Genomic DNA, 26,314 nt, shown 5'->3' with positions numbered 1-26,314 from the left:
GCTGCGGGCGGATGTCCGGCGTGACCGTGTGAGTGTGTGTGTTGCTGTGGTTTGTGGAGCAGCTCGGCTGCATTCCTCCTCTGTCCAGAGACCGATAGAGAGAACGAAGAAGAGGAGGAGAGAAAAGAAGAAGAAGAAGAAGAAGAAGTAGAAGAAGAGATTATTGTTGTTCGGCACCGTGTTGGCTTTTCAAACCAGGTCTCCTCCTCCCCCCGGACACAGACACCGAACCAGGCCCCGAGAGAAAAATCTAAAATAAGAAGTGAAGCTCGAGACGGAGGAGAAACGCAGGAGCTGGTTTTAATCCTTTATTCTCTGAGAACAAAAAGACGCGTGTTGCCTCCTCTTGAATCCGCGGAGCTCTCAGGTGAGCCGAGGGACCCGCAGCTGCTCACACGGCGGATATCTCCTGTTTTCTAATGAGGATTTACAAGATGGCTGATGACAGCTAGCCCCAACAAGGACAGAAAGAAACGCGACGGCCCCTTTAAGATCCGCGGGGTGTATTTTTATATGTTTTACAGCTTTGATTATGATATAAAAACGCAAACATGGCCGCCTTTTAGATCACAATCACAATGAGCACTAGCGTCGTTAGCAGCTAGCAGCATTAGCTGTTTATCTGTACCTGGGCCACGGTGGAAAACGGTGAGCTGAGCTAATTCGACCGAGATAAGGAAGTGGGATTCATGTGTTGTTGGCTGAAAGGTCGAAGTGGAGATCGGAGAAATAGGTGAACTGGTTTGAAGAGCACAGATATTTGATGGTTGGATAGAGGAAGAGGAGGAAGACGAAGCAGAAAAGCTCGGCGACATTCCTGCGGATCAAACCCTTTGTTTTGTGCGCAGGAGCCGGACTCGACCATTAGCTATGCAGCCTGGGAACGATGGTTTGATGGGATTATAGATCGATACAGGGCAGAGGAAGCAGAGGCCTTGTTGTGTTCAGGTATGCGAGAACTTCGTCTCACGTCGCTTCCATGTCAGATTGAAGCTCCCGGAGGTTCCCGTGCTGCTAATCCGACCTGCGAGGCACCATTCCCCGTCTCGTATGTATAATTAAACCGGTGATAGTGGTGCTGCTGGTGGTGGAGGCTGCTCGGATGCTTATTTATGATTCAGCGGACAAAAGCCTTTCTGCCTGCGTGGTGATTATACACAGGGTTTCCTGCGTCCTTGAGCTCCTGATCTAACAGATTCAGGGTCTTTATTTTAAAAAAAAACATCTATTGTGGCCAGTGATCAGGGTGTGGACTCCATGTTCAGTCCACCCATGTTGGAAGCAAGACAAATACCAGGATCAAGTGTCTTTCCCATGGTCACGTTGAGTTGTGTGGCTGTTTAGTTGCTCTGTGCCTTGTTTTGCATTTGCTGGTGAACCTGTCGTGCAGAGGCTTCCTGTAGGCCTGTGAAACACCTAGAATCTGTGAGGCCCTGTGTGTGCGTGTGTGTGATTTAGAGGAAATTATAGCAGCGTTTACTGTAATCTGTGTAACGTCAGCTCCTGCTGTGTGTGTGTGTGTGTGTGTGTCGACATCACCAAGGTGTTGTCACCCTCGCCCCAGGCCTTCGCCGGTCAGTTTTCTGGAATTCGCCCTCCATGCTGCAGAAATAAGCAATATACTCGTCATCTGTCAGGGAGACTCCAGGTGGAACGTGTTGGCTTAGATCTTTCAGGACGCCATCGAGTCTGTTTTTATCTTTTCCTTTCCGAAGACACTCTCTGAGAGTGTCCAGTTTCCTGCAAGGCCTCCGAGGTCTGGGAGAAGTGGGGAACAGATAGTGTATGCCTGCCTGCACCATGATGGCCTCTGACATGGCTGAGACGTGGAGGAACTGTTTTGAGGAGGAGCTCATCTGCCCCATCTGCCTGCACGTGTTCTCAGATCCCATCCAGCTGCCCTGTAAGCACAACTTCTGCCGGGGCTGCATCAGCGAGGCCTGGGCCAAAGAGTCCTCGCTGGCCCGCTGCCCCGAGTGCAATCATGCTTATACGCAGAAGCCCAGCCTGGAGAAGAACCACAAACTGTCCAACATAGTGGAGAAGTACAACGCCCTGAGCGTGGAGAAGGCCAGCACGCCGCCGCTGCAGTGCATCCTGTGCCGCCGAGGCCCACCGCTCCCGGCAGTGAAGGTCTGCCTGCGCTGCAACGCCCCGTGCTGCCAGTCCCACGTCCAGACACACCTGCAGCAGCCGTGCTCAGCCCTGGGGCACCTGTTGGTGGAGGCGGAGGCGGTGAAGGCCTGGACCTGCCCGCAGCACGACGAGTACAGGTTGTACCACTGCGAGGCCGAGCAGACGGCGGTGTGTCAGTACTGCTGCTTCGCCCGCTGCAACCCTAGCCACAGCCACGCCGTCACTGACGTGGAGCTGAGACGCAACGACATCCGAGTAAGAAGAATTCAATACTATGCACGTACATCAAATACACACAGTCTTCCTCATACGTGTCTTGTTGATGCGAAGTGTGAAGCGGTCGAGAGAAACAAAAATACAGACATTGGGTGTCAGGGATTTTGAAGTAGAACTGAAACCAAACCAAAATAGCAGAAGTTTTCTGTTTCCAGCTTCATGGTTTGGAAGATTTTCCATTTTCTTCATCCTCTAAGATAATGAGCTTCCAATATTTGAGGTTTTGGGCCGTTGGTCAAACAAAACACGATATTTGGTGACGTCACTTTGGTCGCCAGTTGACCAATCATGACCATCATATGCAAGAATTCATGAGTGATCAATTCACGTTGACTCATTTAACAGAAATATATTTTAGCATCACAGGAAAGAACCAGGAAGGAAAATATTTTTAATCCACTTTGTCGCCAAACTTCACCAGAACAAAGGAGATATTTTAACATAATTCAATGTCATTCTTTTACCCGTAGCATCGAGTTTCCTGGGCTCAAAGCTTTCAGGATCTTTACTTAATCCCTTCACTCAATCAAAAAGAGAATTTTAAGACACAATTGCATTTGGAGGGTTTTTCAGCGTCTGCGTTCGTCTATCTCGTGCATTTTTCAGCTGTGATCCACTCGCCTGCGTCCTCATCTGTTGGAATGACAAACAATGCAGTGGAGGGTGGAACAATGAGGGGCCCACAGAGGGCCTTATCTCCCCAGCACAGGTGCATCCTAGCTCAGGGATCGCCAGTTGTGAGTGGAGGAGGAGGAGGAGGAGGGGTGGGGGGTGGGAGTGCAGTCAAGAGGGAGGGGGATTAAAGTGATTCGTCACTTGATTCTGCAGTCTACTTCTGGTTTTTTATTAACCTCTTCTCTTCCCCTGGGGTCTGGTGCTCGCTGTCATCAGTAGAGCTGAAGCAGAATTCATACCCCCCACCCAACCCCAACCCCAACCCCCTCCTCATTTTTATTTGTCAGACATTCAGTCAGAGGAGGAACCGTGAAGGCTCCACCGCTGACTGACTCACAAAGTTCACCCAACACTCTGTTAAGGCGTCGAGCGAGTCATGGGAGGGTGTGTTTCCTGTTGGTGATGCTATGACTCAGCTTAACTTTATGAGTTAATGGGACACCTGAGGCTCGGGAAGGGCGTGCGGAACCTGGCCTGAATTATAAAGCTGTATTATCTCAATCCTCCACATCAACAGCCTTTTTACAACATTATCTATAATCAGACTGGGCAATGAGTAGAGCCTGATTAAGAGTGTTTGCCCCTGATGCAGCCATCATAAAATAATAATATGTAATGCAATATCTTATTACATCATAGTAACATGAACACAATATTTTTTTTACCGTAATATAAACAGAGTGCGTTGTGGCAACAAGAGTTTTCAGCTTCACTGTTAAGTTTTCCATAACAGTGAAGCCGTTAACTGTAGAGCATCAGGCCTCAAATACATTTCTTTGTTATGAAGGTTTGATAATGATGTTTTAGGAATCATCCACCGTTTTTAAAGATTAAAATGCATCTGTGTATATTCGTATTGGAGATTTTTAATCACTAATATTAGCAGCAACAGTGGCCCCAAGAAATCTTCATCAGGTCGACTTTACGTTGCATTAATTTGCCACAACGTGATACGAAGGTTATTTTATCTGAAATAACGTGAGCGAGACTCATAAATCTGATGATATTAGCTGATAAATCTCAATCTGTGCACATGTCGGCTGAAAAAAACTAAACCCGTTAATAAATTGAGATCATTTAGAAACCGTGTGACAGTTCAGTGAGTTAATCTTCAACAGTAAAATGTATCTAGGTCACAATTTGAAAAGAAGAAAAAAAAAACTGTGATACATTTCTATATATTTTAATAACGTTATATGATCATGTGATAATAATCTGATTAACACAGTGACATTGATTTCAGTCACATCAGCTCATAATCCATAAACCTGTCTTCGTGGTGCTGACGACTAATGCATCCTCCATGTTGAATGTGACAATGGAATTTAGAGTGGACCCAGCCCCCTCCCTCCGCACACACACACACACACACACACACACACGGGTACACACACACACACACACACACACACACCACCTTACAGCCACTGTCCTGCTCTTCACCGCTCACACCATCTACCAGTCACCGTAGGCGAGGCCCGACCTTCCCCCTGGCCCTGCTCTGGTGGCTCTGATGGAAAAGAGGTTTTGGTGAAATGACAGCTTAAGAGCACCCTCCCCTCTTTATGCCCCGGATTTTCCTCCCCCAAAGGTATCCCATACATCCACTTGCCCCCCCACCGCCACCCTCATACCCCCCACACCACACACAAACACACACACACACACACCCTCTCTGGGAAGCTTCAGCTCCTTCGACCCTGTTTTTCCCCTGGCTTCTGCTCGGCGCCTAACTCAATCAATCAGCACAACCAGGTCACAGTCCTGTGTGTGTGTGTGCGTGTGCGTGCGCGTGTGTAAGAGATATCTAGGGCAATGGTTCCCAAACATGTGCCACTGAGGCCCAGGAGTTTGCAGGTTTTCAGTCCTGTCAGGCTCCACGGCAGTTGATCACACTGGGAACTAATGATAAAATCAGTTGCTGTTTGCTTGGCGTGATTGGATGTGATGATGATGATGATGATGATGGCACGTGATTAGACCTTCAGCCTGTGAAAAACAACTGATTATTGACTCGTGGGATTAATGGAAGATTCAGGTTCTGAACCACGCCAGCAGCTGTCGGTTTGGTCAAAAATGAAATATCTCATCAACTGTTTGATGGATTGGCATTAAAATATTATGCTAGCGTTCATGGTCCCCAGAGGATGAATGCCACTGACTTGGGTCATCCCCTGACTTCTTTCCTGTGACGCCTGAGGTGGTTGATCTCATGCTTTTTGGTAAAATATCAGTTAGATAGATTGTTGTGAAATTTTGGCACGAACATGCATATGTAAATACATACATTTAATTAGAGCGGTGATCGCCTCATTTTTAATCTGTCGCCTTGAAATTTAACCTTTTGATTCATCGCTTAATGGATATTAAAAAAGATTATGAACGCCAAAAAAATCTAAGATTTGCGTGTTACAGCTGATATTTTACGATAGTTAATTAAATATATTTATTATTATTAAATACTCTTTGTTGGTCAATAGAAGCATTTTGAAGAGATCGCTTTGGGATTTCAGAAGCAGTCAATGTTATTTTCTTGAACAAAACATAAAATAAATAATTGGTGGATTAATCAATGAATGAATTGCTAACTGCAGCCTTAGTTTGGTGTTTGTTTAACCGATAACTACCTGCATACTGGCCCCGACAGTATATGACACCTCCCTAATATGGTCAGTAATTTGGACCAAAATAAAAGGTGTGAAAGACGAGGTGGTCTCATTCCGGATTAAAACAAAACGACTGCAAGCCGATGTCAAATCCGTAAATGTCAAATATACATCAACGAACGGATGAGATACAAAATGCTAACGTGCGCTCCCGAAATTTCAATGTGAAACCAAACCAACCAGATCAAATGTAAACAATGGAACAAAGACATGAAGCTTAGTTCAGTCTTTCAGGTGTGAAAATGCTCCCGCTGTGCTAATCTTTAGTGCTAATTAGCAAATGTAAGAATGGAAACTGCATTAGAAAATGTTGAAAACAATACTACTGCTTAGCATTAGCATGGTGGTAGCATTGCCATTGTGAGCATGTTAATGTTAGCATTTAGCTGCCGGCACAGCTGCAGCCTCCTCGTCTTGTTTATTAATATCTGGATCATATTAGCATTAGCACATTATTTTTCGCTCTGTACCATCTTATCAGTTTGTCTCTCCATCATTAAATGGCGAGCGTGCATTTCTCATACGTCACATTAAATATTTATAACGTGAAGGATTAGCGAAGCTGCTTCAATGACGTTCTCACTCTCAGACTTTATTCAATGCAGTGAGCAACATAAAGGATCTTTCCATCTCACCGGGGACCTTTTGTTTTGGCCACCAGCTGAGCACTTCCGTTGGGCTCGAGCAGCGTCTGCCGGTGTTCACGTGCCATCATCATCATCATCATCATCATCATCATCATCATAACAAAAAATAACAAGAGCTGCTGCCACAACCGTGCTACAGCTCGCGGGGCAGCCTCGGCTCCGTGGAGACGTAGGACAGAGGAGAGGAGGTGGACTTAGGGGAGGGCAGAGCTGCAGGAGCCCATTTATCTATCTCTGCTTGCTGCCCCTGTCCCCCCCCCCCCCCCCCCCACACCCACACACACACATTCAACCCCACTCACTAAAAACACAAAATAGCTGTTGGTTGCTATGACAGCATCCCCCTCCCACCTCCCCCACAGGGATTGTGAGTTGGATGGAGACTAAATTAGCCGCCTCCCGGATCCTAAAATCACAGGCACGGGGAGGGGATGCTAGCTGCTAACTGAGGTTACAACTTCACAACGCTGTAAGAGTTTCTTCTAAGTGTCTGTTTCTCTCTTCACAGCAAACCCTGTTAAGACAGCAGGAGCGTGTGGAGGAACGAGTGCAGGAGATCGAAGAGCAGCTTTGTAAACTCGACTCAGACAAGTGTGTGGTGGAGGTATGTGGCTTTCACTCTGCTCTGTGGGCGTAGAAGCAGCTACGCACATGTTAATAGACTCTGCTTGTTGTGTTACATAATAAGATCAGTTGAGATTTGTGCGTCCATGTTTGTTCACAGGACAGGGTGTGTGAGCTGAAAGAGGAGGTGCGCCTGCAGTACCAGCGGATGCACCAGATCCTGGAGGAGGATCTCGGTCGGACACTGGAGGCTCTGGACCGGGCTCAGGCTCGGTTCTGTCAGGAGAACTCTGCCCAGGTTCTGGCTCTGGGGGAACAGCGCCACGAGGCTCAGAAGCTGCTGAGCTCCATCCACACGGCCTTCGGCAAAGCAGAGGAGCTGAGCTTCATGAAAAACACCAAACCGGTTAAAATCCTCACAGACAGGTGGGAGATCCGTACCTCGATTCCTTGACCTTCTGTTCTGTGTGGTTCTGATAGAGGCAGGTGATGTTTCCAAGCAGATGTCTAATCTTGTACTTTGTCTCTTGCTCCTCGCTGCAGGTCTCAGGCATGTATGGGCAACAGTCTCCCTCCTTACAAAGTTGGGAATCTAAACTCCAAACTATTCCTTTCTGAAATCTCGAAAAGAGAGAAGAGCTTGAAGAGAACAATGGAAGGTAGGATGTGAAACACACTGAAAAGGTTTTAATGCAGGGCCTGAATGGGTTTTAATTTGAATCACCACTTATCTCCTCTTGTTTCACACCTTGTCTCTCTCAGCTCCCCTCACCCCTCCCTCCACCTTCCTCCAGTCCGTTCCTGCCTATCCCAGCGGTCAGAGCTCTGGCTCTGGAGCGGACAAACGGAAACATTCCACTGCCTTTCCAGAGGGGAACGGGAGCGTAGGAAAAACCACCGCTCCAGGTTTCAAGGACTCCTCCTCTTCCTCATCTTCTTCCTCATCGCTTGCCAAGCAGCCCTACCTGGGCTCCAGCTCTGCTTCTGGCGAGGGCCAGTCCTCCAATCAGCAGCCGCTCGGCCCCTGCGGCCCGCCTCACATCAGTGAGAGCGGCGGGACAGGGAGCGGAAGTGGCTCGCTGACCAACCATCACTCGGGCTCCGTGTTTGGCTCCTCGCACTTTGCTCCCGGAGGCAGCAGCTCCTCCCACTCCTCCCAGCAGGCCGTGCTGCCGCAGTACGGTGGCCGCAAGATCCTGGTGTGTACGATGGATAACTGCTACTGCTCCGGAGTGCCCTCGGTGTCGGGTCACCGTAGCCATCCCCCATACCCGCGCTCGGGCTCCTTCCCCTGGGTCAGCGCCCAAGACTACCCCCCTCCACCTGGCCTGGCGTCTGGAGGTCCGTCCATGCAGGGACTGGCAGTGAGGGACTGGATTGACGCCTCTCAGACACACAGACACGCAGATTTCTACGGGCTGTATGGGCAGCCCTCTACAAAGCACTATGTCACCAGCTAACAAGAGTACACACACACACACACACACACACACACACACACACACCAGACAGATATAGAGACAGGCACCAATATAGCACACCGTTACCGACTTACTAACTGGAAAAAAATCTTAATGCAGTTATACTATACACACATTAAAATAAATTAATGTTTATATCCACACACAGATCTAGAGCATGTACACACATTCGGGGGCAGGGTCGATCTCTACGTGTTTTTATTTTCTTCCTCTCTTTACTTTCGGTCAGTGTCTCATGTAGTGTATTATACGTAAAATGCATAAACAGCCAACCCGCTCACTCTGGCTCAGCTCAGCTCAGCATTTTACGCTCAGACCGAGAGAAGCCGAGGAGCCGAGGATGAGATGCATCCTTTTTAATTTATAGAGCAGGAGATGGATTGATATAAAATGAACTTTGAATAGAAAGTCTTCTCACACCTTCATGGCTTCTCGCTGAGGCTAAAGGGAAAACAAAACGCCGTTGAGCTTTCCAATCCAGCGTCTCGTGTTTCTCTGATATAATCACCCCTCCAGTTATACTGAGGTCAGTTGCCTTATGTTATTAGCGTCATATTTTTCTCTGCCCAGCTGACTTTGTTTGATTGATCCTCTAACGAGGGACCGCGGCTCCTTCGTTTCTCTATTTTCTTAAATCATCGTGGCATTTCCTCCTTTCTTTGCTGAGTTCAGGGATGGATTGTACGGCTTGAACACAAAAACGCTCTTCCATGGAACACCCACAATGCACTTGTGGACGCCTTGTTATGCCTGGACTACAGACGCTGACCCACAGAGGGACAGTGGAGCTGCATCTGAAGGGCCGGGTGTCCCCTCCGAGTTTCAGCCCTTATCCTTAGCACTCCCTTCCTGCTGCCAGGATTCCCACAGGACAGAAAATCTTCTGACAAAGACTGTTTCCGTCTAGTAATTACTTTGACTTTGTCTTATTTTGTACAACCGTCGGCGTCACGCTTGTCCAGAGAGACTCTGATTTTAGAGCAAAAAGGCCAGAATGGACAGACCAAACCAATCAAGCATCTGGAGGATCTGATGATGCTGTAATTGTACTTCCTGCAGGGCAAAGATGTCACTTCCTCTCAATAAGCACACAAGCTCTTGGCTTCCTGTTTGCAGCTGAAAGCATGCAAGGAAGAGTTTTTTTTTTAAAGCACTCAAAAAAGAAGAACAATGGTTGGAGAAAAATAACTGTGTGTGTGAAAGAGAAAAAAAAATGGTGGGGAGGAATTTTTTTCATGGAACTTTTTCTAAAAAGAACAAGACTGGACTGCGAGATGTAAGCAACGGTTCATCATCCTAAAAATGAGCTGTTACAACAGTCGACATTAAAAAAAACAACAACAACATAAAAGTATCTTTTTTTGTAAATATTTTGTGAAATGGAAAAATTACAGACGTGATTTGGAGAAGGGTTCCAAATAAACAAATTTAAACTGGTCTCTGCTGTCCACTCTGTCTGTGATATCCCGTTTTCTCATGTTCCTTAAAAGGTTATCCATTAGTTTCTTCCCAGTGTGTGGTCCCAACCCCATTGGTTCCCAATGAAAATAGAATTGATCAAAGAGAATGGAGCCGTGGTATCGAGGTCCCGCTGACGCACATGCTCGACCTATCACGAGTCAGTCTCAGCTGTCAGTTACGCCTAATTGTATAGCATCAAATAACTCATTGAAATTCAACTTACTGAAAAAATTACACTTAAATGTGAGAGAATCACCCAAAATGACTTTTTGTTCGGTCCATGTCCCACTTGCTAACACGGAGGAGGCAGGGTTTGTGACCTGTGGTGCATCAAGCCAGCAGGGCGCCATCGAGATGCTTTGGCTTCACTTAGTGGGGCTGTGAGGTCGTCTATCTTTATACTCCGTCTATACTTGTTAGTGGGGTCGATCAATTGCTGGTTTCATGACTCCTGTGTCTGCTCAGTGTTTGATTTTCCGTTTCGTACAGTCATCTGCTCGCTCTTCATTTGACTTTACAAGAAAACCAACGTCCTCCCACTTGTAGTCTCACATCACAGAATCTCTGCCGCTCGTCCTCCAACATGGAAACAACCTGCGCGGCCGCCTCTCTCTCAGTTTGAGTTTATCTGTCTTTAAAGACACATTAAACGGGCGGAAAACCCATTTACACAAAACGCTAAATATCTCTGTGTCCACCCAGAACACACAGGGCTCATGAGTCTGTGTGGGTGGAGGCCTGCAGAGAGAAAACAGGATGGAGAGAACAACTCTCAGATGAGTGTGTGTGTTCCCCTTAAGCCTGATTAGGCTGTAGCTGCTTCTCCCCACCCAGCACTGAGAGCCTCGATCCCATGAACACAGGATGAGGAGTTCAGGGAGTGGAACTAAAAAGCTCACGTTTGCTCAGAAGCTTCACAGGTGAAGGAAATTGAGATGTTCACCCTTTATTGGGGCCGAGAATTATAAGATAAGATCAAACTTTATTGATCCATAGACCGAAGTCGACGTAGACAAGAGGAAAAACTACAAAACACAGAAAGGCAATAGAATCCAATTAAGGAATTAATTTAGAAGATACAGAATATGTACATAAAAATACCTTTAACTACAGATATAGGTTATGTGATTGCACAGGATGATTGACCGAGCATGTAAAACTGTATTTGTACATAAGTACAAGGAGATACTGGGATATTTATATATGCATATTAGACTGGTAATACTTTTATAGACAGAGTATAGCATGCTGTATGGATGTATTTCACCATGGTAAACTAAAAACTATTTATTTTACATAGTGCAATTATAGAAAGTTGTATATAGTTGCAAGATGCTGTACAAAACCAGATGAAAACTGCAAATAAGAAGAAGGACCAGACGAGTGACCTGAGCAGTATTTGACTTTTCATTCCCGATGATTAGTTGTAAGAGTCTTAATCTGAAAACATCTTCACCTCCAGCTGCTGAAGGAGAAGATTGAGTCTGAGTAAAAAACACAGCCGAGGACTTTCAGCGGCTGTTTTCAAAGTCAAGAAATTCTCTTTCAATCTCACTCACAGTCAGTTTCAGTTTCTCATCTCTGAACGACGGCCAGCGGTTGAACCGAACACGCAAAAGCAAAACACTTTAACATGTTGCCTCTCTTCTCACTCCACCCTCGTCTTCCTGCTGGAGGCTCTGATCCGAGGCCTCGTTCTTCTCACGTCAGCAAACCTCAGCAGAGACTCACAGCCACGAGGTCGGAGGTGCAGCATAAATTACAGGCCTGCTTTCCTATCGTTCTCTCCCTCTCTCCCTCTCTCACGCTCTCGCACATTAACATACACTCCCCTCTCTCTCCTGACACACACATTTTCTCACACTCTTGCGCACAGCTGCTGAACAGCTGTCTGATTCCATGAGGGGAGAGGGCGAGAGAGAGAGAGAGAGAGGCAGTAATCTGGTCGCCTACGCCTCTGATATGTATCTAACAAACACACACACACACACACTGTCTGGCTCCTTTAAATTGCCCACACACACACACAGTGAAACTTTTACCAACTGATAAAACAACCACAGAACTTTTTGTACTCTCTCGTCCTGAGGGTTTCAACAAACACATGAAGATAAAAGAATAAAGGATCTTTGACCTTTTCTCCTTTACGCTTGGAAAAGCTCTAATTCTTCACAGGAATAGTTCGAAAATATGAGAAATTAGATTTTTGCATTTTGGAGGCGTACAAATAATCATATCAATAAGAGACACAATTATCTGCTGCGGCTGTAGCGTGATCAGTTTACCGGTATCTTACACTAGCCAATGTCTGTGGCATATATTGCTAATAAAATGAGGAAATATTACATAACAATTGCAGATTAAAATTGTGTTAATGTTGAATATGAATTTACAGCTAGTAGTTTGTTAGCTTAGCTCAAAAAGTTGAAACGGGGAAACAGCTAGCCTGGTTCTGTCGTAGCACTTCTTTTGTAAATTAAAAACAAATATGCGTAAAAACACGTTGTGGTTTGTGTTCAACTGAGCTAAGCTAACAAGCTACTAGCTGCCATTTCATAAATTCGAGTTGAGACACGATTGTCGTATCGATCTTCCACCCATATGTCGCTTATTTTACAAAAACGTCAACCTCCTCCTTTAAAGGCCTTCAGGTTGCATCATATCTTCCAAAAACCGGGTTTATCAGAACCACCAGGGAGTCGAGGGCCACATGTGAGGAACAATACGAGCACATTTTGTCCCCGAGGAGAGAGAGAGGACAATAAGAAGCTTTGTGTGAGAAAGGAGAAGAGGCTGTTTGCGAGTCCGAGTCGGTCTCACACGACGTTACACAGCACAGCTCTGTTCCTACGGCAGGAAGCCACTCTGAGTCATGTGACACCTCCACATGTCCACTAATGGCCAATTATTTATGACCCCAAAGACGTCCGGGGCTCAGTGATGAGCTTTTAGACAAATTCAATACTTTCAGAATCATTGTTCAGCTGGAACACGAATAAACACTTGACACAGGCTGGAAAGTAATTTTCACATTTTGACTAAACATGTTTTGGGGCATGATCTATAATTAGTAATTGATACGTATCAAAACCTCAGTATGAATATATTCCATTACTCCAAAATGAGATGAAAAGACAATATATAAGAAAACATACAATATATGGAAATGTACATAATTCATACTTTGTAAAAACAGACACTGATTTGAAGTACAGTCCATTTTATAGTGTTTTAATATACTGTGATAATAACCCAACATAATATAGAATATTGGACTGACAAATTTTATATGCGTTATATATATGAGATCCAAAAATTAAGAAGATAAAAAGACAGAAGTATTTTGCAGAATGATGATTTTATACATCTAGAAGCATCAATGTTCTCATGAATGTTTTATAACTGAAACAGGAGCGTTTCCAGGGTTTTTGGGGGCCCCCGGCCAAAGGGACCTCGGGAGCCCCCTACGTAAAACCAACCCACACCCCCCTCCCAAGAAACGCATGATATCAAACCACATCATTCCAATCTTCAAAATTATAAACAGAAGTTAGACCGTGCAGACACATAAATAATACTAAAGTTTAAGTGCAATCCTCCATCGCACACACACACACGTTCAGACGATGGAGTCTTGAACCAAACGTCTACAATTAAGAAGCTGTTGGCAGAGAGATAGCGGCGAGGGGCCTTGTCGGGGGGGTTCCAACCACGGGCTCCGTTATAATCTCCTCTACGAAGCCAATCAGAGAATTTAAGGGGGTTCTCGTTAAATTGTCGTGGCTTTGGACGCATGCAATCAGCTGTTATCAGGGCCTCCTCTCAGCCGGGGGCTCCAGGCAATCGCCTGCTGTGTCGCAACACCCCCCCCCCCCCCCCCCCCCCCCCCCATAAAGAGTGAATAGCATTGAGCATTAATGAAGCCGTTAATTGCAGATTACCGATCAGTCTAATCAGCCACATGTGGATATACGAGGCCTTTAATCTACAATCATGCGTCGTAAATTATAAACTGATCATGAGGTTTCAATGTAAAATCTATAGCTGTCAAATCAAATGTAATGTGCCTCTGATATGTCAGTAAATAGAAGTGTCATGTAAAATTAGTAATTAAATAGGACTAGAATGACTTGTACTTGAGTAAATGTACTCAGTTACGTGTACCAGAGAGTCCTCTTTGCCCCTGAGCAGAATCTGGTCCATTCCAGTTATTTGTCAGTTTGATCGGGGGGGAAGATTATTGATGCTGCTCAGCTTGAGGCCCCGACAGGAGGACACAGCACTGCCTGCCTGAAACTCCCCTTTGACAGAACTAATGTTTCAAAGCTCTTACAGTCATATTAAAAAAGATATAACTTCCAAATACACATCATCTAAATCTAATGTATTTGACAAAAAGGATCTTTTTTCTTCTTTCTTGTGATATATTGTTTTATGTATTTTCTTTATAAATTGTTTAGTTTGTCATTCTCTGCCACTAAAGAGAAAGTTAAACCCACGACCTTCATCCAGGAGCAGAAATGAGACTTTAAATGTAAATTAATTAATGTGACATTTGTTTGATAAACATTTTCTCCTGATATATTTTTCCCATATCTCCCAGTCTTACTTCTTCTCACCGTCCAGTTCAATACAATTGATCTGAATTGTATTGTATTAAAAACCTGAAAGTCGTCAGTAACGAAGCAGTATTATAGAATGAATTTAACAGGATGACTTTGTTGCTTCTAGAAGCTTCTGTATCATTTTTTCCGTCTGTAACACAAACAGAGTGATTACTGTGCTGTCTCCCACAGAGGCCTCTCCACGGGCTCGGGCGCTGTCAGGTACAGCTGACTCCACCTGCTACTGGTGTGTGAGCACGAGAGGTTAGACACACAACAACAAAAACCCATTCCTTCAACTTCCTGTTAGTGCAGGAAGCAACTTAACTCAATAAACGGAACCGCATGATTTCTGAGACACGTTTTAATTCACCTACAGTACCTTCAATTCTGGACAGATTACATTCAAGAATATCAAAAGGAGACGTACAACGAGTGAATTCCCTCACGAGCCCGGAGCGCACGTGGAAATGCATCGGGACATACAGTACATACCTCTGTTAAAAATCTACTAGCACATATTAGATATGCAAACATTATAGATTACCAAGTACAGCAGGGTAACGAATCCTCTATAACATGTGCATAACCTAACACATGAACACAGGGCTGAGCTATTTACATTTGATCCCCAAAAAAATGTAGTTCCTCATAATCTTTTTTTTTTATACATATTAACATGTACAGTAATATTCTTTATCGGGGAGAGTTGAAACTGTTTTCTCAAACTTCCTTAAAATCACACGCACACAAACTGGTTGTTGTTTTCAAAGCACTCTACGGCTACTTCACCATAAATAAAACAGTTACAAAAATATACCTCACTTCAAACAGAGCAGGAAACGCGCTTACAGCCGATGTGGAATGATAAAAAGAAAAGAAAACTGACGGAATGAGACAGAAAAAGAGATGGGGATTGGAGGGTGGAGGTGTGTGGGGGGGTTGAGCTGGTTTCCAGGACAGCGGGCGAAACAGTTAAGAGAAGAAGCTGGAATTCCAATGAAAGAGCGGTTTAACGGGAATGTTTGAGGTTGTGACGGGCTGCGGACGGTGCCTGGGATTGGCTGGGACACTGGTGGTGACGTAGGTGGACTGCGGGCGGAGGAGCCGAGGGGGTGGATTTCCTGACATGGGCCGCTCCGGCAGCCCCACCACCACCACCACCACCACCTCTCCTCTTTCTAGAGACCAATATAGCATGATGTGCTGGGATGGGTCAAAACAGTGGTAGAGGAATCCAGGGGGTAAAACTCCAAGTCCATGTTGGATTAGTAGTGTGTTTACATTCACAGGTATATCCCATCGTACTAAGGCTCAGGAGGGTGTGTGTGTGTGTCTGTGTGTGTCTGTGTGTGCTGCTGCTGTCGTTTCCTCCTGAGGAGCAGAAGACTAGAAGCTACTTTTTCTTGGAGTTGACGCTCTTGCAGACCCAGTTCATCCCCTCCTGGAAGAGGAAGAACAACATGGTGAGAGGAAGCGAATAAAAACGATCACAAACAAAAAGGGGAGAGAACCGGGAACAGGTCGACTCACCTGAACCCCCTCCCCGGTGAGGGCGGAGCAGGACTGGATCTGCCACATGCGGTCGCGGATGGTGTGCAGGTTGAGACCCTCTGCGATCTCAGAGGCCGGGGCGGCGGTCAGCAGATCCTGTTTGTTTGCAAAGATGAGAACAGGAACTCCGCTCAACTTCTCTTCATCCAGCAACTCAGCCAGCTCCTGTAACACAAACACACACACATTACTGTTGGTTACACACAAAGACATAAACACACTCAAGACCGCTTTTGTAAAATATAACAATTATGAAGAATTGACTCTTGTGAGACTTATAAAATAATGTCTTGACCACAGACTTTATATAAAAATGGACGACGTGAATCCCTCAACAATAATAATAACAGATAGGACCCCACTTGTCAATTGGAAGGACTTAGATTAAATATGAACCAGTACCAACCTGACCGGTTTCCTCGAACCTCTTCCTGTCTGCGCTGTCGATGACATAGATCTGAAACAAAATGGAGGTTCTTCCCGTTAGCGTCTTCAGATGCTCCTCTGTGCTCATGTTTAAATTAGTCCCAGAGGCTGAGCAGATTAAAAATGCAGAGCAAACCTTCAATAAAGTAAAACACAGTGTCTCTGCTGTGTGAAAGTCTACTCACCAACACATCAGTGTTTTCAAAGTAGTTTCTCCAGTACGGCCGGATCTTCCTCTGGCCTCCAATGTCCCAGACATTCAGTTTGAAACCCTGAGACTGGACGCTCTTGATGTTGAATCCCTGGAGAAAACACCAAAGAGCATCAGACAAGGAAACTCAAGGTAATTTCGTCTTTCTGCAGACGAGCCTCTCAACCTTGTTTTACTCTACAACAAGGGTTAGGTTTAAGTGGCAGACAGGTGCAAAAGCTCGGGGCAGTATGAAGGACGTGAGTGATCGTCGGTCTAGAATTGATTCTGTTGCATGACAACGAGCCCAAACAAACAGCCAGAGACATGAAGATCTGTCTCCAGGGACAAGAACAACAAGGAGTCCAGGCCCCTGAAGAGCACTAGTCTCAACATGGTGGCGTCTGTGTCACATGAAGAGGCTGAGGCCTCTTGGTCAGACCTGTAATCAACCTCCATCCAGAGTGGCTACAACAAACAGACACCCGGGTGCGGACCCAGGATTTGTGGTCAAAATATATTTTGACATGATTCATGGATCCAGATGAAAACAAATCTGTCCACCAAACACTTTTGGAGTTTACGAGGTAAACAGCGTTGAGGATAAAATCCATATCAAATGAAGTAAATGGCGACCAGGTCTTCAAACGTAAAAAAGAATAAAAACAACATGCCTCTATCCTGCTCCTGTGGTGTCAACAAAGTGTCTGTAAGCCTCAACGTTCAAATTAACCTCAAAACAAGGTAATTTACAGCATATTTTCAGCCTAAATGTTTGTTGTTATCCTCCTCGAAGCCACGTTCACGTTGGCGTGCACACTCTGCACAAGCTAAAGGCTGAAAACACGTTGTATATGACCTTGCATTGAGTCGAATTTGATTCCATCACCATTGACTTCGATTACATGAGAGTCGGCTGGACGCTGTTTACCCCTGAAACCTCAGAAGTGTTTTGTGGAATCAGACACGTCACCCATCCTCCATCACAGTTTAGTGATTCGTTTCATTAAAGTTGAATCTCATCATCCTGCTCGGATCTTTCCTCTCTTGGTGACAGTCTTGAATTGGGGGGGGGGGGGGGTCTCCTCACCTGTGTGGGGGTGATGTGGCTGATGTCCTCGGACGCCAGCTGTTTGAGCAGGGTGGTCTTCCCTCCGTTGTCCAGCCCCAGCAGCAGTATCCTCACCTCCTGGTCCGGTGTGCTCTTTAGCTTACGCAGGATGGACAGCAATCCCTGCAACGAGGACAGGAGACAGGGGGAGAGAGAGAGAGAGAGAGAGAGAGAGAGAGTGAGTGGGGGCAGCACTGGTGCGGGAGGTCCACCATTACAAAAACAAACCTCCCAGTACATCCTCCTCTCGCCACACTGGCTCTGGGTGATGGGTAAAGCTCCTGGCTAGCTATGCTAACGATGCTAGCAGCCCGTCCCATCATCTGTTGCTGCTCACTAATGAGAGCTCAACACAGCTAGCCTGCTAAAGCTAATCCCCCCGCCCCCCCCCTCCCATGATAACGGAGCTCCGCGACGACGCAGCTTCTTCGGCAGCTTCGCGACAAAGTTGCGCGCAGATTATTCTTCGGTGAAACATCCGCAGCGCAGGTGAGCGACGGTCTGCGTCCATGTTGTCGCGTGAGAGACGCGTGAACGTCGGATAATCGAGACCGAGAGAAACTCACCATCTTGTTGCTTCTCTCCTGGAGACGCCGCCGAGGGTTACTAAGGGGAGTGACGTCACACGCACGGATACGTACAAAATCTCGATCCCGTGCTGCGTTCACGCGCTGTCGGACAACAGCGAAAGAACAGGAGAAAAGCCCCAATTTCAATAAAGTTATTTCATTTTAAGCTGTTCATAAACTAATTTAATGAAAGATAAAACAAGGTAACGATATAACAATAATTATTGTTGCACGTTTTTCCAACTTCAGGTCATTCCCTCATTTTCCGATTTTTTCCCAACCCCACGTGAACGCGCCCTTAGCGAAGATGCAACGTGTGGGGGTTAGCTAGCAGCTAGCCACATGCTAAGTGTGTGTCAATAAAACCTGCGCGTTACATTTTGTATTTAATTACTGTGGCTGCGTTACTTTTAGTTAGTGCTCATAATAAATCTCCTTCATTTCTGCACGAGACTTCGAAACCCGCCATGCTACCAGGGAGCTAATGGGCTAGCTAGTTAGCATGAGGGCTAGCAGGAGGTAACTCGACACAACATTGAGTTCAAGTCAGTTTGTGTGTGTCTGAGCATGACCCTGTGTGTGTTTGCGTGTGTATGTGTGTGTATGTGTGTTCACCGGCAGTAGGGGGGTGGTGGCAGCCCCGGCCTGTGATTGGACGAGGACCTGCCACGTGCACATTTCTCCACTGTGCCCTGAGCCTCCATGATCACATTCGCTGTGACTGTGACAGCTCCTGCTCTGCGGAGGCGTCTCTCAGGTAAGATCCAGCTGTGATCAGAGCTGCAGCCTCCGTGTGTCTGTCTCTTCTTCGTCATCTTCCTCTTCTCTCCTGCTCCTCCATGGGACCATTGGTAAACTCTGGCAGATGTTGCATCACTCTACTGGGACGTCTGCACTCCTCTGTCTCTCCTGACACCCTGCAGCTCGCCCCACTCTGTCCACACATGTGTTCCTGCTACATGTGATCTCACGTGTTTTCTGCACACACACACACACACACACACACACACACACACACACACACACATACACACACACACACACACACGACCTCGAACCCCAACCAGCTCGGTTAGTAGTTTCATAGATGGGATCACATGTGAGCTGCTGAGCTCTGGCTTGCAGATCCAGTTTGTCCACCTCAGAAAGTCTTTGAGCTGTGCTATACTAAAGTTCACAACTTGTACTTTGAGTATTTTCCATATATGTCTACTCAACATAACTCTCTTAACGGCAATGCTCATTCTGTCTGTGCAATACAATGGATCATGTGCAACCAGTTCACTGTACATAGTTGTTCTTGTTTTTATACTTATGTTTTGTATATGTCCTTACACGTAAGTACGGTGGCTGAGAGAGCTCAACTCAATGCAAATTGCAAAAAGTCACAACATGAAATGTACTTTGAGTATTTTCTTTATAAATCAACTCCACCACTATTTACATTTATCATATCTATAAATACTCTTCTCTTACCGAGCTCCTGTTGACTGACAGCAGGGGTCCGTGGTCACCTGACACACAAACATCTGCACATACCAAACACATGGAGAGCTGAGATTATTATGTTGATTTGTTCATTTAAGATTATTTTGTTTAGGAGTTGATTTGACAACAGCCAAGATAAGAGACGAGACAAAAAAATATAAATATCAGCTTCTTCCCGACACACACAATTTCCCTTCCAACAAGCTTTGTGGAAATCCATTTCCCCACTTTATACTTGAAAAAATGAATCTGTTGGTGAAGTCTTTTGTTCACAGTCTAATGACCCAGTTTCTCCAAAGGGAGTTTCATCCTGTGCAGCCTGTCAGTGCCAGTTTTAGCTGATTTTCTTATCAACGTGTCGTGCAAGAGTCTCTTTGAAGATTGATCCATGTTCCCCACCAGTTCTTCAGGCCTTTCCCCAAACAAACAATCCAGTTCAAACCAGGCTGATCTGCCAGAGAGCACTGATACACTCCTCTCCCTTTGTGGCCTTTTTATTTACTGAAGATTACACAGGGCAGCGTTGTGTTTCTGGGAGATTTCTCTTTTCACATAATTCTTGCAGCAAATGATTAGTAATGGAATGATACCGTGCACCAACCACACCAAGGCAATTTCCTGTATGTGCAAATATACATGGCAAATAAAAATAATTCTGGTCTGATTCTGATGAACAGAGTGATGTTTTGAGCTGCGGTCAGCAGGTTGTAGTTCCTCCCGATGCAGAGTAAGAAGCAAAATGCAGCGGCTGCAAAAAAACGCAGAATGACGACCTGTGGAACCATTTACCAGCAGGTGGTCAATGATTTCTAGTGGAAATTTAGCCCGAGATAAAAAAATTTAGGCGGGATCAGGAGTTTATGTTTGTGTAGAGATATGATTGGTCGGAACCCAAGGGGGCATGTGAGGAAACAGCATATTTACAACAGCTTGGGAGGCGGCTACAGCCAAAGAACTTGGTGTGATGCACAACATAGAAAACTAGAAGGGCACTCAGTGGAGCACGTACCTGCAGCAAGGCCCAACAGTCCCCTTAAATTCAATCAAGCTGCTCTAAACCGCTCATTCTAATAGAAATCAGCCCCATGAGCCTTTTTTCATTAAGATTCACAAATTATTCCCTGGGACAACTGTGAGAATGTCAAAAGAAAAACATCCTATTGTAAAAGAAAGAGGAAAAAGATAATCCTGGATCCAACTTCTTCATCAAATGTGCTGTTGCATCTCTGGGACTCTGTGGCTCCTGGTATTCAAATATGTTTCCTTCAAAGCATTTACCCCCCCCCACCACAAACACACACACAATTTGGAGTTAAAGGGTAAAAGAACCCGAGTAACAATCTGTAAATGTTACATCATCTCAGTTGAGGCCTCGCTGGTTTTATCAAGAACGAACTCCAACATGAACCAGACATGTAATTCATTCATTTACTATGAATTGGTCAAGCCTTGAGGTGCAGCCGAGGTCTCCTGTTGTATCATCTCTTTATTTTTTCAAATTCAATTTGTGACATTAACCTCCTCCTCCTTCTTTCTCCAGGCTTCAGCTGCAGAGGGTAACTTCTTTATGCATTAGGTCTGGGACCCTTTTCTTTCCTCCACGATGGCTTCGAGCTCCTTCAACATCGACGCTCCACGATGGGATCAGTCCACATTTGTGGGCCGACTGAAATACTTCTTCAACGTCACCGACTGTCGAACGGCGCTGCTACCTGACTCGCGATTGGACGAAGCAAAAGCTCTCGTAGAAAGCTGCAGGTAGGAAACAAGAAAGGAAACAGAAACTATAACTTCTGTGTTTCAGCAGCAGTTCATTTGAAAGTTGTGCGGAGATACAAATGCTAGAGTCTAAAGGAGTCGGTCTCACCCACAGAAAACTCTGGTGAAGAGCCTGAAATGTTTATTAAGAAGATTTCAACGAGATTCAAGAGTCTTTTGGTGATGAGAACCACTGCCTGGGTCAAAAACTCTATGTGGAAGGGACTTGGTTTGAGAAACAAAAAGCATAATGACATGAATCACTATTTGGAGCTCTAGGCAGAAGCACAAAAATGGCACATGGTATCTAAAATATGTTTATGACCTTCCCCTCCCCCTAATCCGTTGTGTGCATTTCAGCTGTGTCGCCCTGCAAGTTTCAACACGAATAAAAATAGTCAAAACTCAAAAGAGGCTTCAAAAGAATGTGTCTGCAGGCCGCTGACTGCGTGGAAATGTCTCCTTCATTCTATGGTAGTGAGTGTGTTCCACTGTGTGATGCTCTGCAGGGCCGGATCCATCCCTCCCGGCACCACTGAGGAGCAGCTCCACTTTGCTAAGAAGCTGTATGACTCGGCCTTCCACCCAGACACAGGAGACCGCATGAACCTCATCGGCCGCATGTCCTTCCAGGTGCCCGGAGGCATGGCCATCACCGGCTGCATGCTGCAGTTCTACAGGTAGTGAGGAGCCAACAGGACGAGCTGCTTTTTAACCCCATAAAGGAAACTGTCATGGTCTCATAACTCTGTGTTTCCAGGACAGTTCCTGCCGTGGTGTTCTGGCAGTGGGTGAATCAGTCTTTTAACGCTCTGGTCAACTACACCAACCGCAACGCCGCCTCCCCAATCACCCCCAAGTAAGTTCCTGTAAACTCCACGTCTCAAATCCAACACGATCCACATTCCAACAGGAGCCACCCTCTGGCCTGGAGGAGGACTGACACAAAAACAACACAATTACACTGTTGGTCGATCTTACGCAGAAGTCTACATGCCAGTAAATATGAACAAGTAAATTAAATCATAAAGGCATTACCAACTATTTGGAGAAGAGATACGTCCGTTTCCAATGATTAAATGACTTCCATGCATCCCTTACTTTTGTATAATTGTTGTGAATGTGAAAACAGCTGCTGTCCTGTGTGTCTCAGGCAGATTGGATTCGCCTACATCACAGCGACCAGCACAGCTCTGGCAACAGCAGTCGGACTCAACCTCTACACAAAGGTACAACCCCCACTTACTGTTTTCTGCACCTGCACAGAATTCACTGAGAGCTTTGTGTTTTCAACGAGTCGTTCTTCATGTTTGATTCTCATCAAACTCGTCTGGATGGTTAGAAACGGTTAATTGAGCAGCTGTGTTTCCGGTGACTCAACATCCACTTACTATCTTTCTTCTGGTCCTTTCAACCCCATCTCATCATCTTCCTCAGTGGTTGAAGACAACAGGAGCAGTGATATATATAAGATACATTTAGAGAATATACAAATGGTTTATTAGTCACATGATAGTTGGATGATTCTTTCTGTGCAGTGAAGAAGAACATGAAATGTGGTGTAAGGCCCCAGTTCAAGCTTGTAAGACTTTGAGTTCCTTTTAAAGAGATTGTCAGGAACATGTGTTACAGTCCTCAGTGCGACCAAGGCAACAGAAGCCATGCTGTGTCTCTTCAAATGTCCTTTCACCAAGTCTGACTGTTATCCCACTGTAATTGTGTTACACCTGCTGTAGTATCACAACGGTACTGCTGTTCTCAGCACCTTACTAGTCTTCTATATTGAGGCCTTTGTCTTTAACACCTGCTCTATTTATCGTTCCTCTTCCTCCTGCAGAAAGCTCCTCCCCTCGTGGCTCGCTGGGTTCCCTTTGCAGCGGTGGCAGCAGCCAACTGTGTTAATATTCCTATGATGAGGCAACAGTGAGTCCTGCTGTGTTTCTCTTTGAACTCCTGAAAGAAATGTATGTGGAGCAGGGCGGGGGGGTAAATGTGGTTCGTATTGTGCAGATTTCATTGGTGAAATTAAAGTGTCTTTTCCAGCGGAGAGCCACAAACACAGCTTTATAATGTTATTACGGCTGTAATAAAAAATGTGTGGAGGCCAATGGGAATATAATGTCTATATAATGTAAGTATAAATGCAAATGTATGCGTTATCTGTTTCTATCCATGCAAGCAGCATGTCATTGTCTAACAATGTGGCTCCATGGGTGGCAAGAGACACTCAACATCACTGTTCAATATCATTTCTCTCTCTTTCTCAGGGAGATTCTGAATGGCATCGCTGTCACAGATGAAGATGGGAACAAACTGGGCCAGTCTACGGTCAGCACCCCCGACACACCTTCACACACACTGTCATTTATTTGTGTGAATTAGAGTATAGCTGTTTTTTTATATAGAATTCATAATATGCTTTATCTCCTGTGTAGAAAGCTGCAACAAAAGGCATCACACAGGTGGTCATCTCTCGGATCACCATGGCTGCACCAGGAATGAGTATGTAGAGAAGTTTCATTTTATAAATACGTCACTGAATCTTCCTCTCTTGATGTGTTTCTCTTTTCTTCTGTCAGTTATTCTCCCCATCATCATGCAGAGGGTGGAAAAGTACAAGTTCATGCAGGTGAGACCATTGTGTTCACTGCCCCCCCCCCCCCCCCCTGTCACACTCCTCATCACGATTGTGTGCATCTGTTCTCAACTCTTCTTCTGTCTTTTCACAGAGAATCACGTATCTCCACGGACCAATTCAAGTGATGATGGTGGGCGCGTTGTAAGTACAAGAGGTTTCAAGGTTCACAGGATCTTTAACGTCCTCTGAGACTTTCATGGAAGAAAAAATTAACTTCTTTATTCTCTGTTTTTTAAAGTTTAATCTTCATGGTGCCGGCTGCCTGCTCCCTGTTTCCTCAGAGATGGTAATGAACCCGTTTCTGTACTTTCACCTGCTGACACTGTGGAAGATTCTCCTCTGAATACAATCTTGTATTTATAAATTCAGATTTTGATATCTGATGTGGTGCAGTTACCTAGAAATGCTCTTAAAGCGTGCTGAAGGAAAGAACTTCACTATCTGAGAAAATCGTGTTCTCATTAGCGATGATTGGTCTGTTTAGTCTGCGTAAGCAAAGAAACCAGCATTCGTTTGTTTAATCAAACTGATTCTGACCACGCTTCTCTTATTCCTCTTTCTCTTTTCCTTCTCATCCTTCATCACCATCTCTCTCTCTCACAGCTCCATGGCCGTGTCCAAGCTGGAGCCGGAGCTGAGAGACTCCATCGTGTCTCAATACGGAGACAAAGTACAACAGGTCTACTTCAACAAAGGCCTCTGAGGCTGAGAGCGCTGATCACTGTTAACTACACACAAGACCGGATAAATGCTGTTAGTGTTTATGTCATTTGTCTACAGTTTTATTAAATGACGCAGATTAGTGTCCATGTCCTCAAACCGGTGCTCATCTGTGGGATTCTGGATCAATCTTGTCTTTCTTCAGCGTCTTAATGATTTCTGTTTTCTTACATTACACATGACGGATGACCAAATGATCTCATCCTCTCAGGAACAGCACATTGCTTTTCCAGATTAAAATCCCTGTGTTGGTTACTACTCGTCTGTAGTTGATTTCTTTACCTGTTCAGTCTCTTGTTCTCTTCCTGCCAAACATCCTCTTCAATCTGTGCCTTCCACAAAGTGGCAGAAGCAACAATGCTGCTGGACTTTGTCCTTTCAGCTTTACTGGTGAACCAGAGCAATTCCTCTATGCATAGTTGTATAGTCTGAAGTGGTCATGATTTAAGGTGGATGCTGCCCTCTGCTGACTTGTTTGCATGATTTATCTTTGAGAGTTTTGCCAGTTTGACAATTAGGGCCCGAGCACCGACAGTGGGAGGCCCTATTGTATTGCGAAGGGTTTTATTTCCCTTTTGGAGATTTTTCAGGGCCTATACATGCTCAAATTCTCACTAAAGTTTGCAGAAAATTCCAAACCCTAATTTGAATTCTTGAGTAATTTTGAAATAGGAGTTGCAAAATGGCTCAACAGCGCCATCTAAGGAAAAGTCCCTCAGTTAGCTTTCACTGATCTTCACAAAAATCTTGACACCAGATGCACAAACAGGTCTAGAGGTGCATTGTGAAAAACACAACAGGAAGCCCACCATTTTGGATATAGTGGCCATTTTGGTCTAATTTCACAAAATTTTTAAGCAAATAATTAAAAATGTAATAATTAAAGCAAACTGAACAAAGAATGATTTGCTTAATGTCCAGTTTCAGTGGTGTTAAATTCCTTTGATGACACTGTAATCAAATGTACTATATTAAGAGCAAGGGTGAAGAAGCTTTCCGGTTTTGAAAGATGGACTTGTGTGTGAACGAATAAAAACGTTTTGAAGATCTCTGTTAATTGTTTAGCTGTAGAAATTTAGAAAGATGCACATTATGATCTGGATATTTTGCTGTAACATTTACATAACAGTGATTCATATTCATGTACCAGAGTCTTTCTTCTGCAGTCCCAGGCGGGTTGATTTTAAAGAGAAAACAGACAAACTACAAACTTATATCTCTAGATATAAAAACATACACGCTGAGGCAAAATCCACAATGTACGACAATAAGTATAATTACACAATTAAAGGAAGTCAAGGGAATTAGATTAGATTAGACTCTTCCAGATGATGAGTATCCAGTAACCAA

At 45.1% G+C, this 26,314-nt stretch overlaps 3 protein-coding genes across 4 annotated transcripts; 2 read left to right on the top strand and 1 right to left on the bottom strand.

Annotated features, from left to right (window-relative positions):
* trim8b (tripartite motif containing 8b) lies at positions 1–9,882 on the top strand. The gene is made up of 5 exons (XM_053413195.1): positions 1–2,391; positions 6,909–7,004; positions 7,125–7,390; positions 7,508–7,623; positions 7,727–9,882. Exons 1-5 carry the CDS (start codon positions 1,786–1,788, stop codon positions 8,422–8,424), a joined length of 1,782 nt encoding a protein of 593 aa, XP_053269170.1. The 5' UTR covers positions 1–1,785; the 3' UTR covers positions 8,425–9,882.
* A 4,977-nt stretch (positions 9,883–14,859) lies between these two features.
* arl3b (ADP ribosylation factor like GTPase 3b) lies at positions 14,860–19,423 on the bottom strand. Of its 2 annotated transcripts, none has more exons than XM_053413193.1 (6): positions 18,976–19,423; positions 17,771–17,914; positions 16,676–16,792; positions 16,471–16,521; positions 16,044–16,229; positions 14,860–15,954 (listed from the first exon to the last, which is right to left on the bottom strand). In XM_053413193.1, the coding sequence occupies exons 1-6, from the start codon at positions 19,036–19,038 to the stop codon at positions 15,907–15,909; spliced, it is 609 nt and encodes a 202-aa protein (XP_053269168.1). In that variant the 5' UTR covers positions 19,039–19,423; the 3' UTR covers positions 14,860–15,906. The 2 variants fall into 2 exon arrangements, with proteins under 2 accessions (XP_053269168.1, XP_053269169.1); XM_053413194.1 differs by lacking the exon at positions 18,976–19,423 and adding an exon at positions 18,358–18,514.
* On the top strand, positions 18,965–25,219 carry sfxn2 (sideroflexin 2). The gene is made up of 12 exons (XM_053413192.1): positions 18,965–19,117; positions 21,389–21,606; positions 22,116–22,286; positions 22,367–22,465; positions 22,760–22,835; positions 23,444–23,529; positions 23,874–23,934; positions 24,042–24,108; positions 24,186–24,235; positions 24,336–24,385; positions 24,483–24,530; positions 24,848–25,219. The coding sequence occupies exons 2-12, from the start codon at positions 21,452–21,454 to the stop codon at positions 24,945–24,947; spliced, it is 963 nt and encodes a 320-aa protein (XP_053269167.1). The 5' UTR covers positions 18,965–19,117; positions 21,389–21,451; the 3' UTR covers positions 24,948–25,219.
* Positions 25,220–26,314: the final 1,095 nt, after the last annotated feature.

This window comes from Pleuronectes platessa, chromosome 21 (assembly GCF_947347685.1).
Source record: "Pleuronectes platessa chromosome 21, fPlePla1.1, whole genome shotgun sequence".
Lineage (NCBI taxonomy): Eukaryota > Metazoa > Chordata > Actinopteri > Pleuronectiformes > Pleuronectidae > Pleuronectes > Pleuronectes platessa.
This window is presented reverse-complemented; position numbering and strand designations above follow the sequence as displayed.

Bases quoted from the DNA above. Each gene is read 5' to 3' on its own strand.
- trim8b (XM_053413195.1), top strand. From the start codon at position 1,786: ATGCCTGCCTGCACCATGATGGCCTCTGACATGGCTGAGACGTGGAGG. The intron at 7,005-7,124 runs GTATGTGGCTTT...GTTTGTTCACAG, and splicing joins CAGACAAGTGTGTGGTGGAG to GACAGGGTGTGTGAGCTGAA. The intron at 7,624-7,726 runs GTAGGATGTGAA...TGTCTCTCTCAG, and splicing joins CTTGAAGAGAACAATGGAAG to CTCCCCTCACCCCTCCCTCC.
- arl3b (XM_053413193.1), bottom strand. From the start codon at position 19,038: ATGTGCACGTGGCAGGTCCTCGTCCAATCACAGGCCGGGGCTGCCACC. The intron at 16,793-17,770 runs GTGAGGAGACCC...TGTTTTCTCCAG, and splicing joins GCCACATCACCCCCACACAG to GGATTCAACATCAAGAGCGT. The intron at 15,955-16,043 runs GTGAGTCGACCT...TTCCTCTTCCAG, and splicing joins TCACCGGGGAGGGGGTTCAG to GAGGGGATGAACTGGGTCTG.
- sfxn2 (XM_053413192.1), top strand. From the start codon at position 21,452: ATGGCTTCGAGCTCCTTCAACATCGACGCTCCACGATGGGATCAGTCC. The intron at 22,466-22,759 runs GTAAGTTCCTGT...TGTGTGTCTCAG, and splicing joins GCCTCCCCAATCACCCCCAA to GCAGATTGGATTCGCCTACA. The intron at 24,531-24,847 runs GTAATGAACCCG...TCTCTCTCACAG, and splicing joins TCCCTGTTTCCTCAGAGATG to CTCCATGGCCGTGTCCAAGC.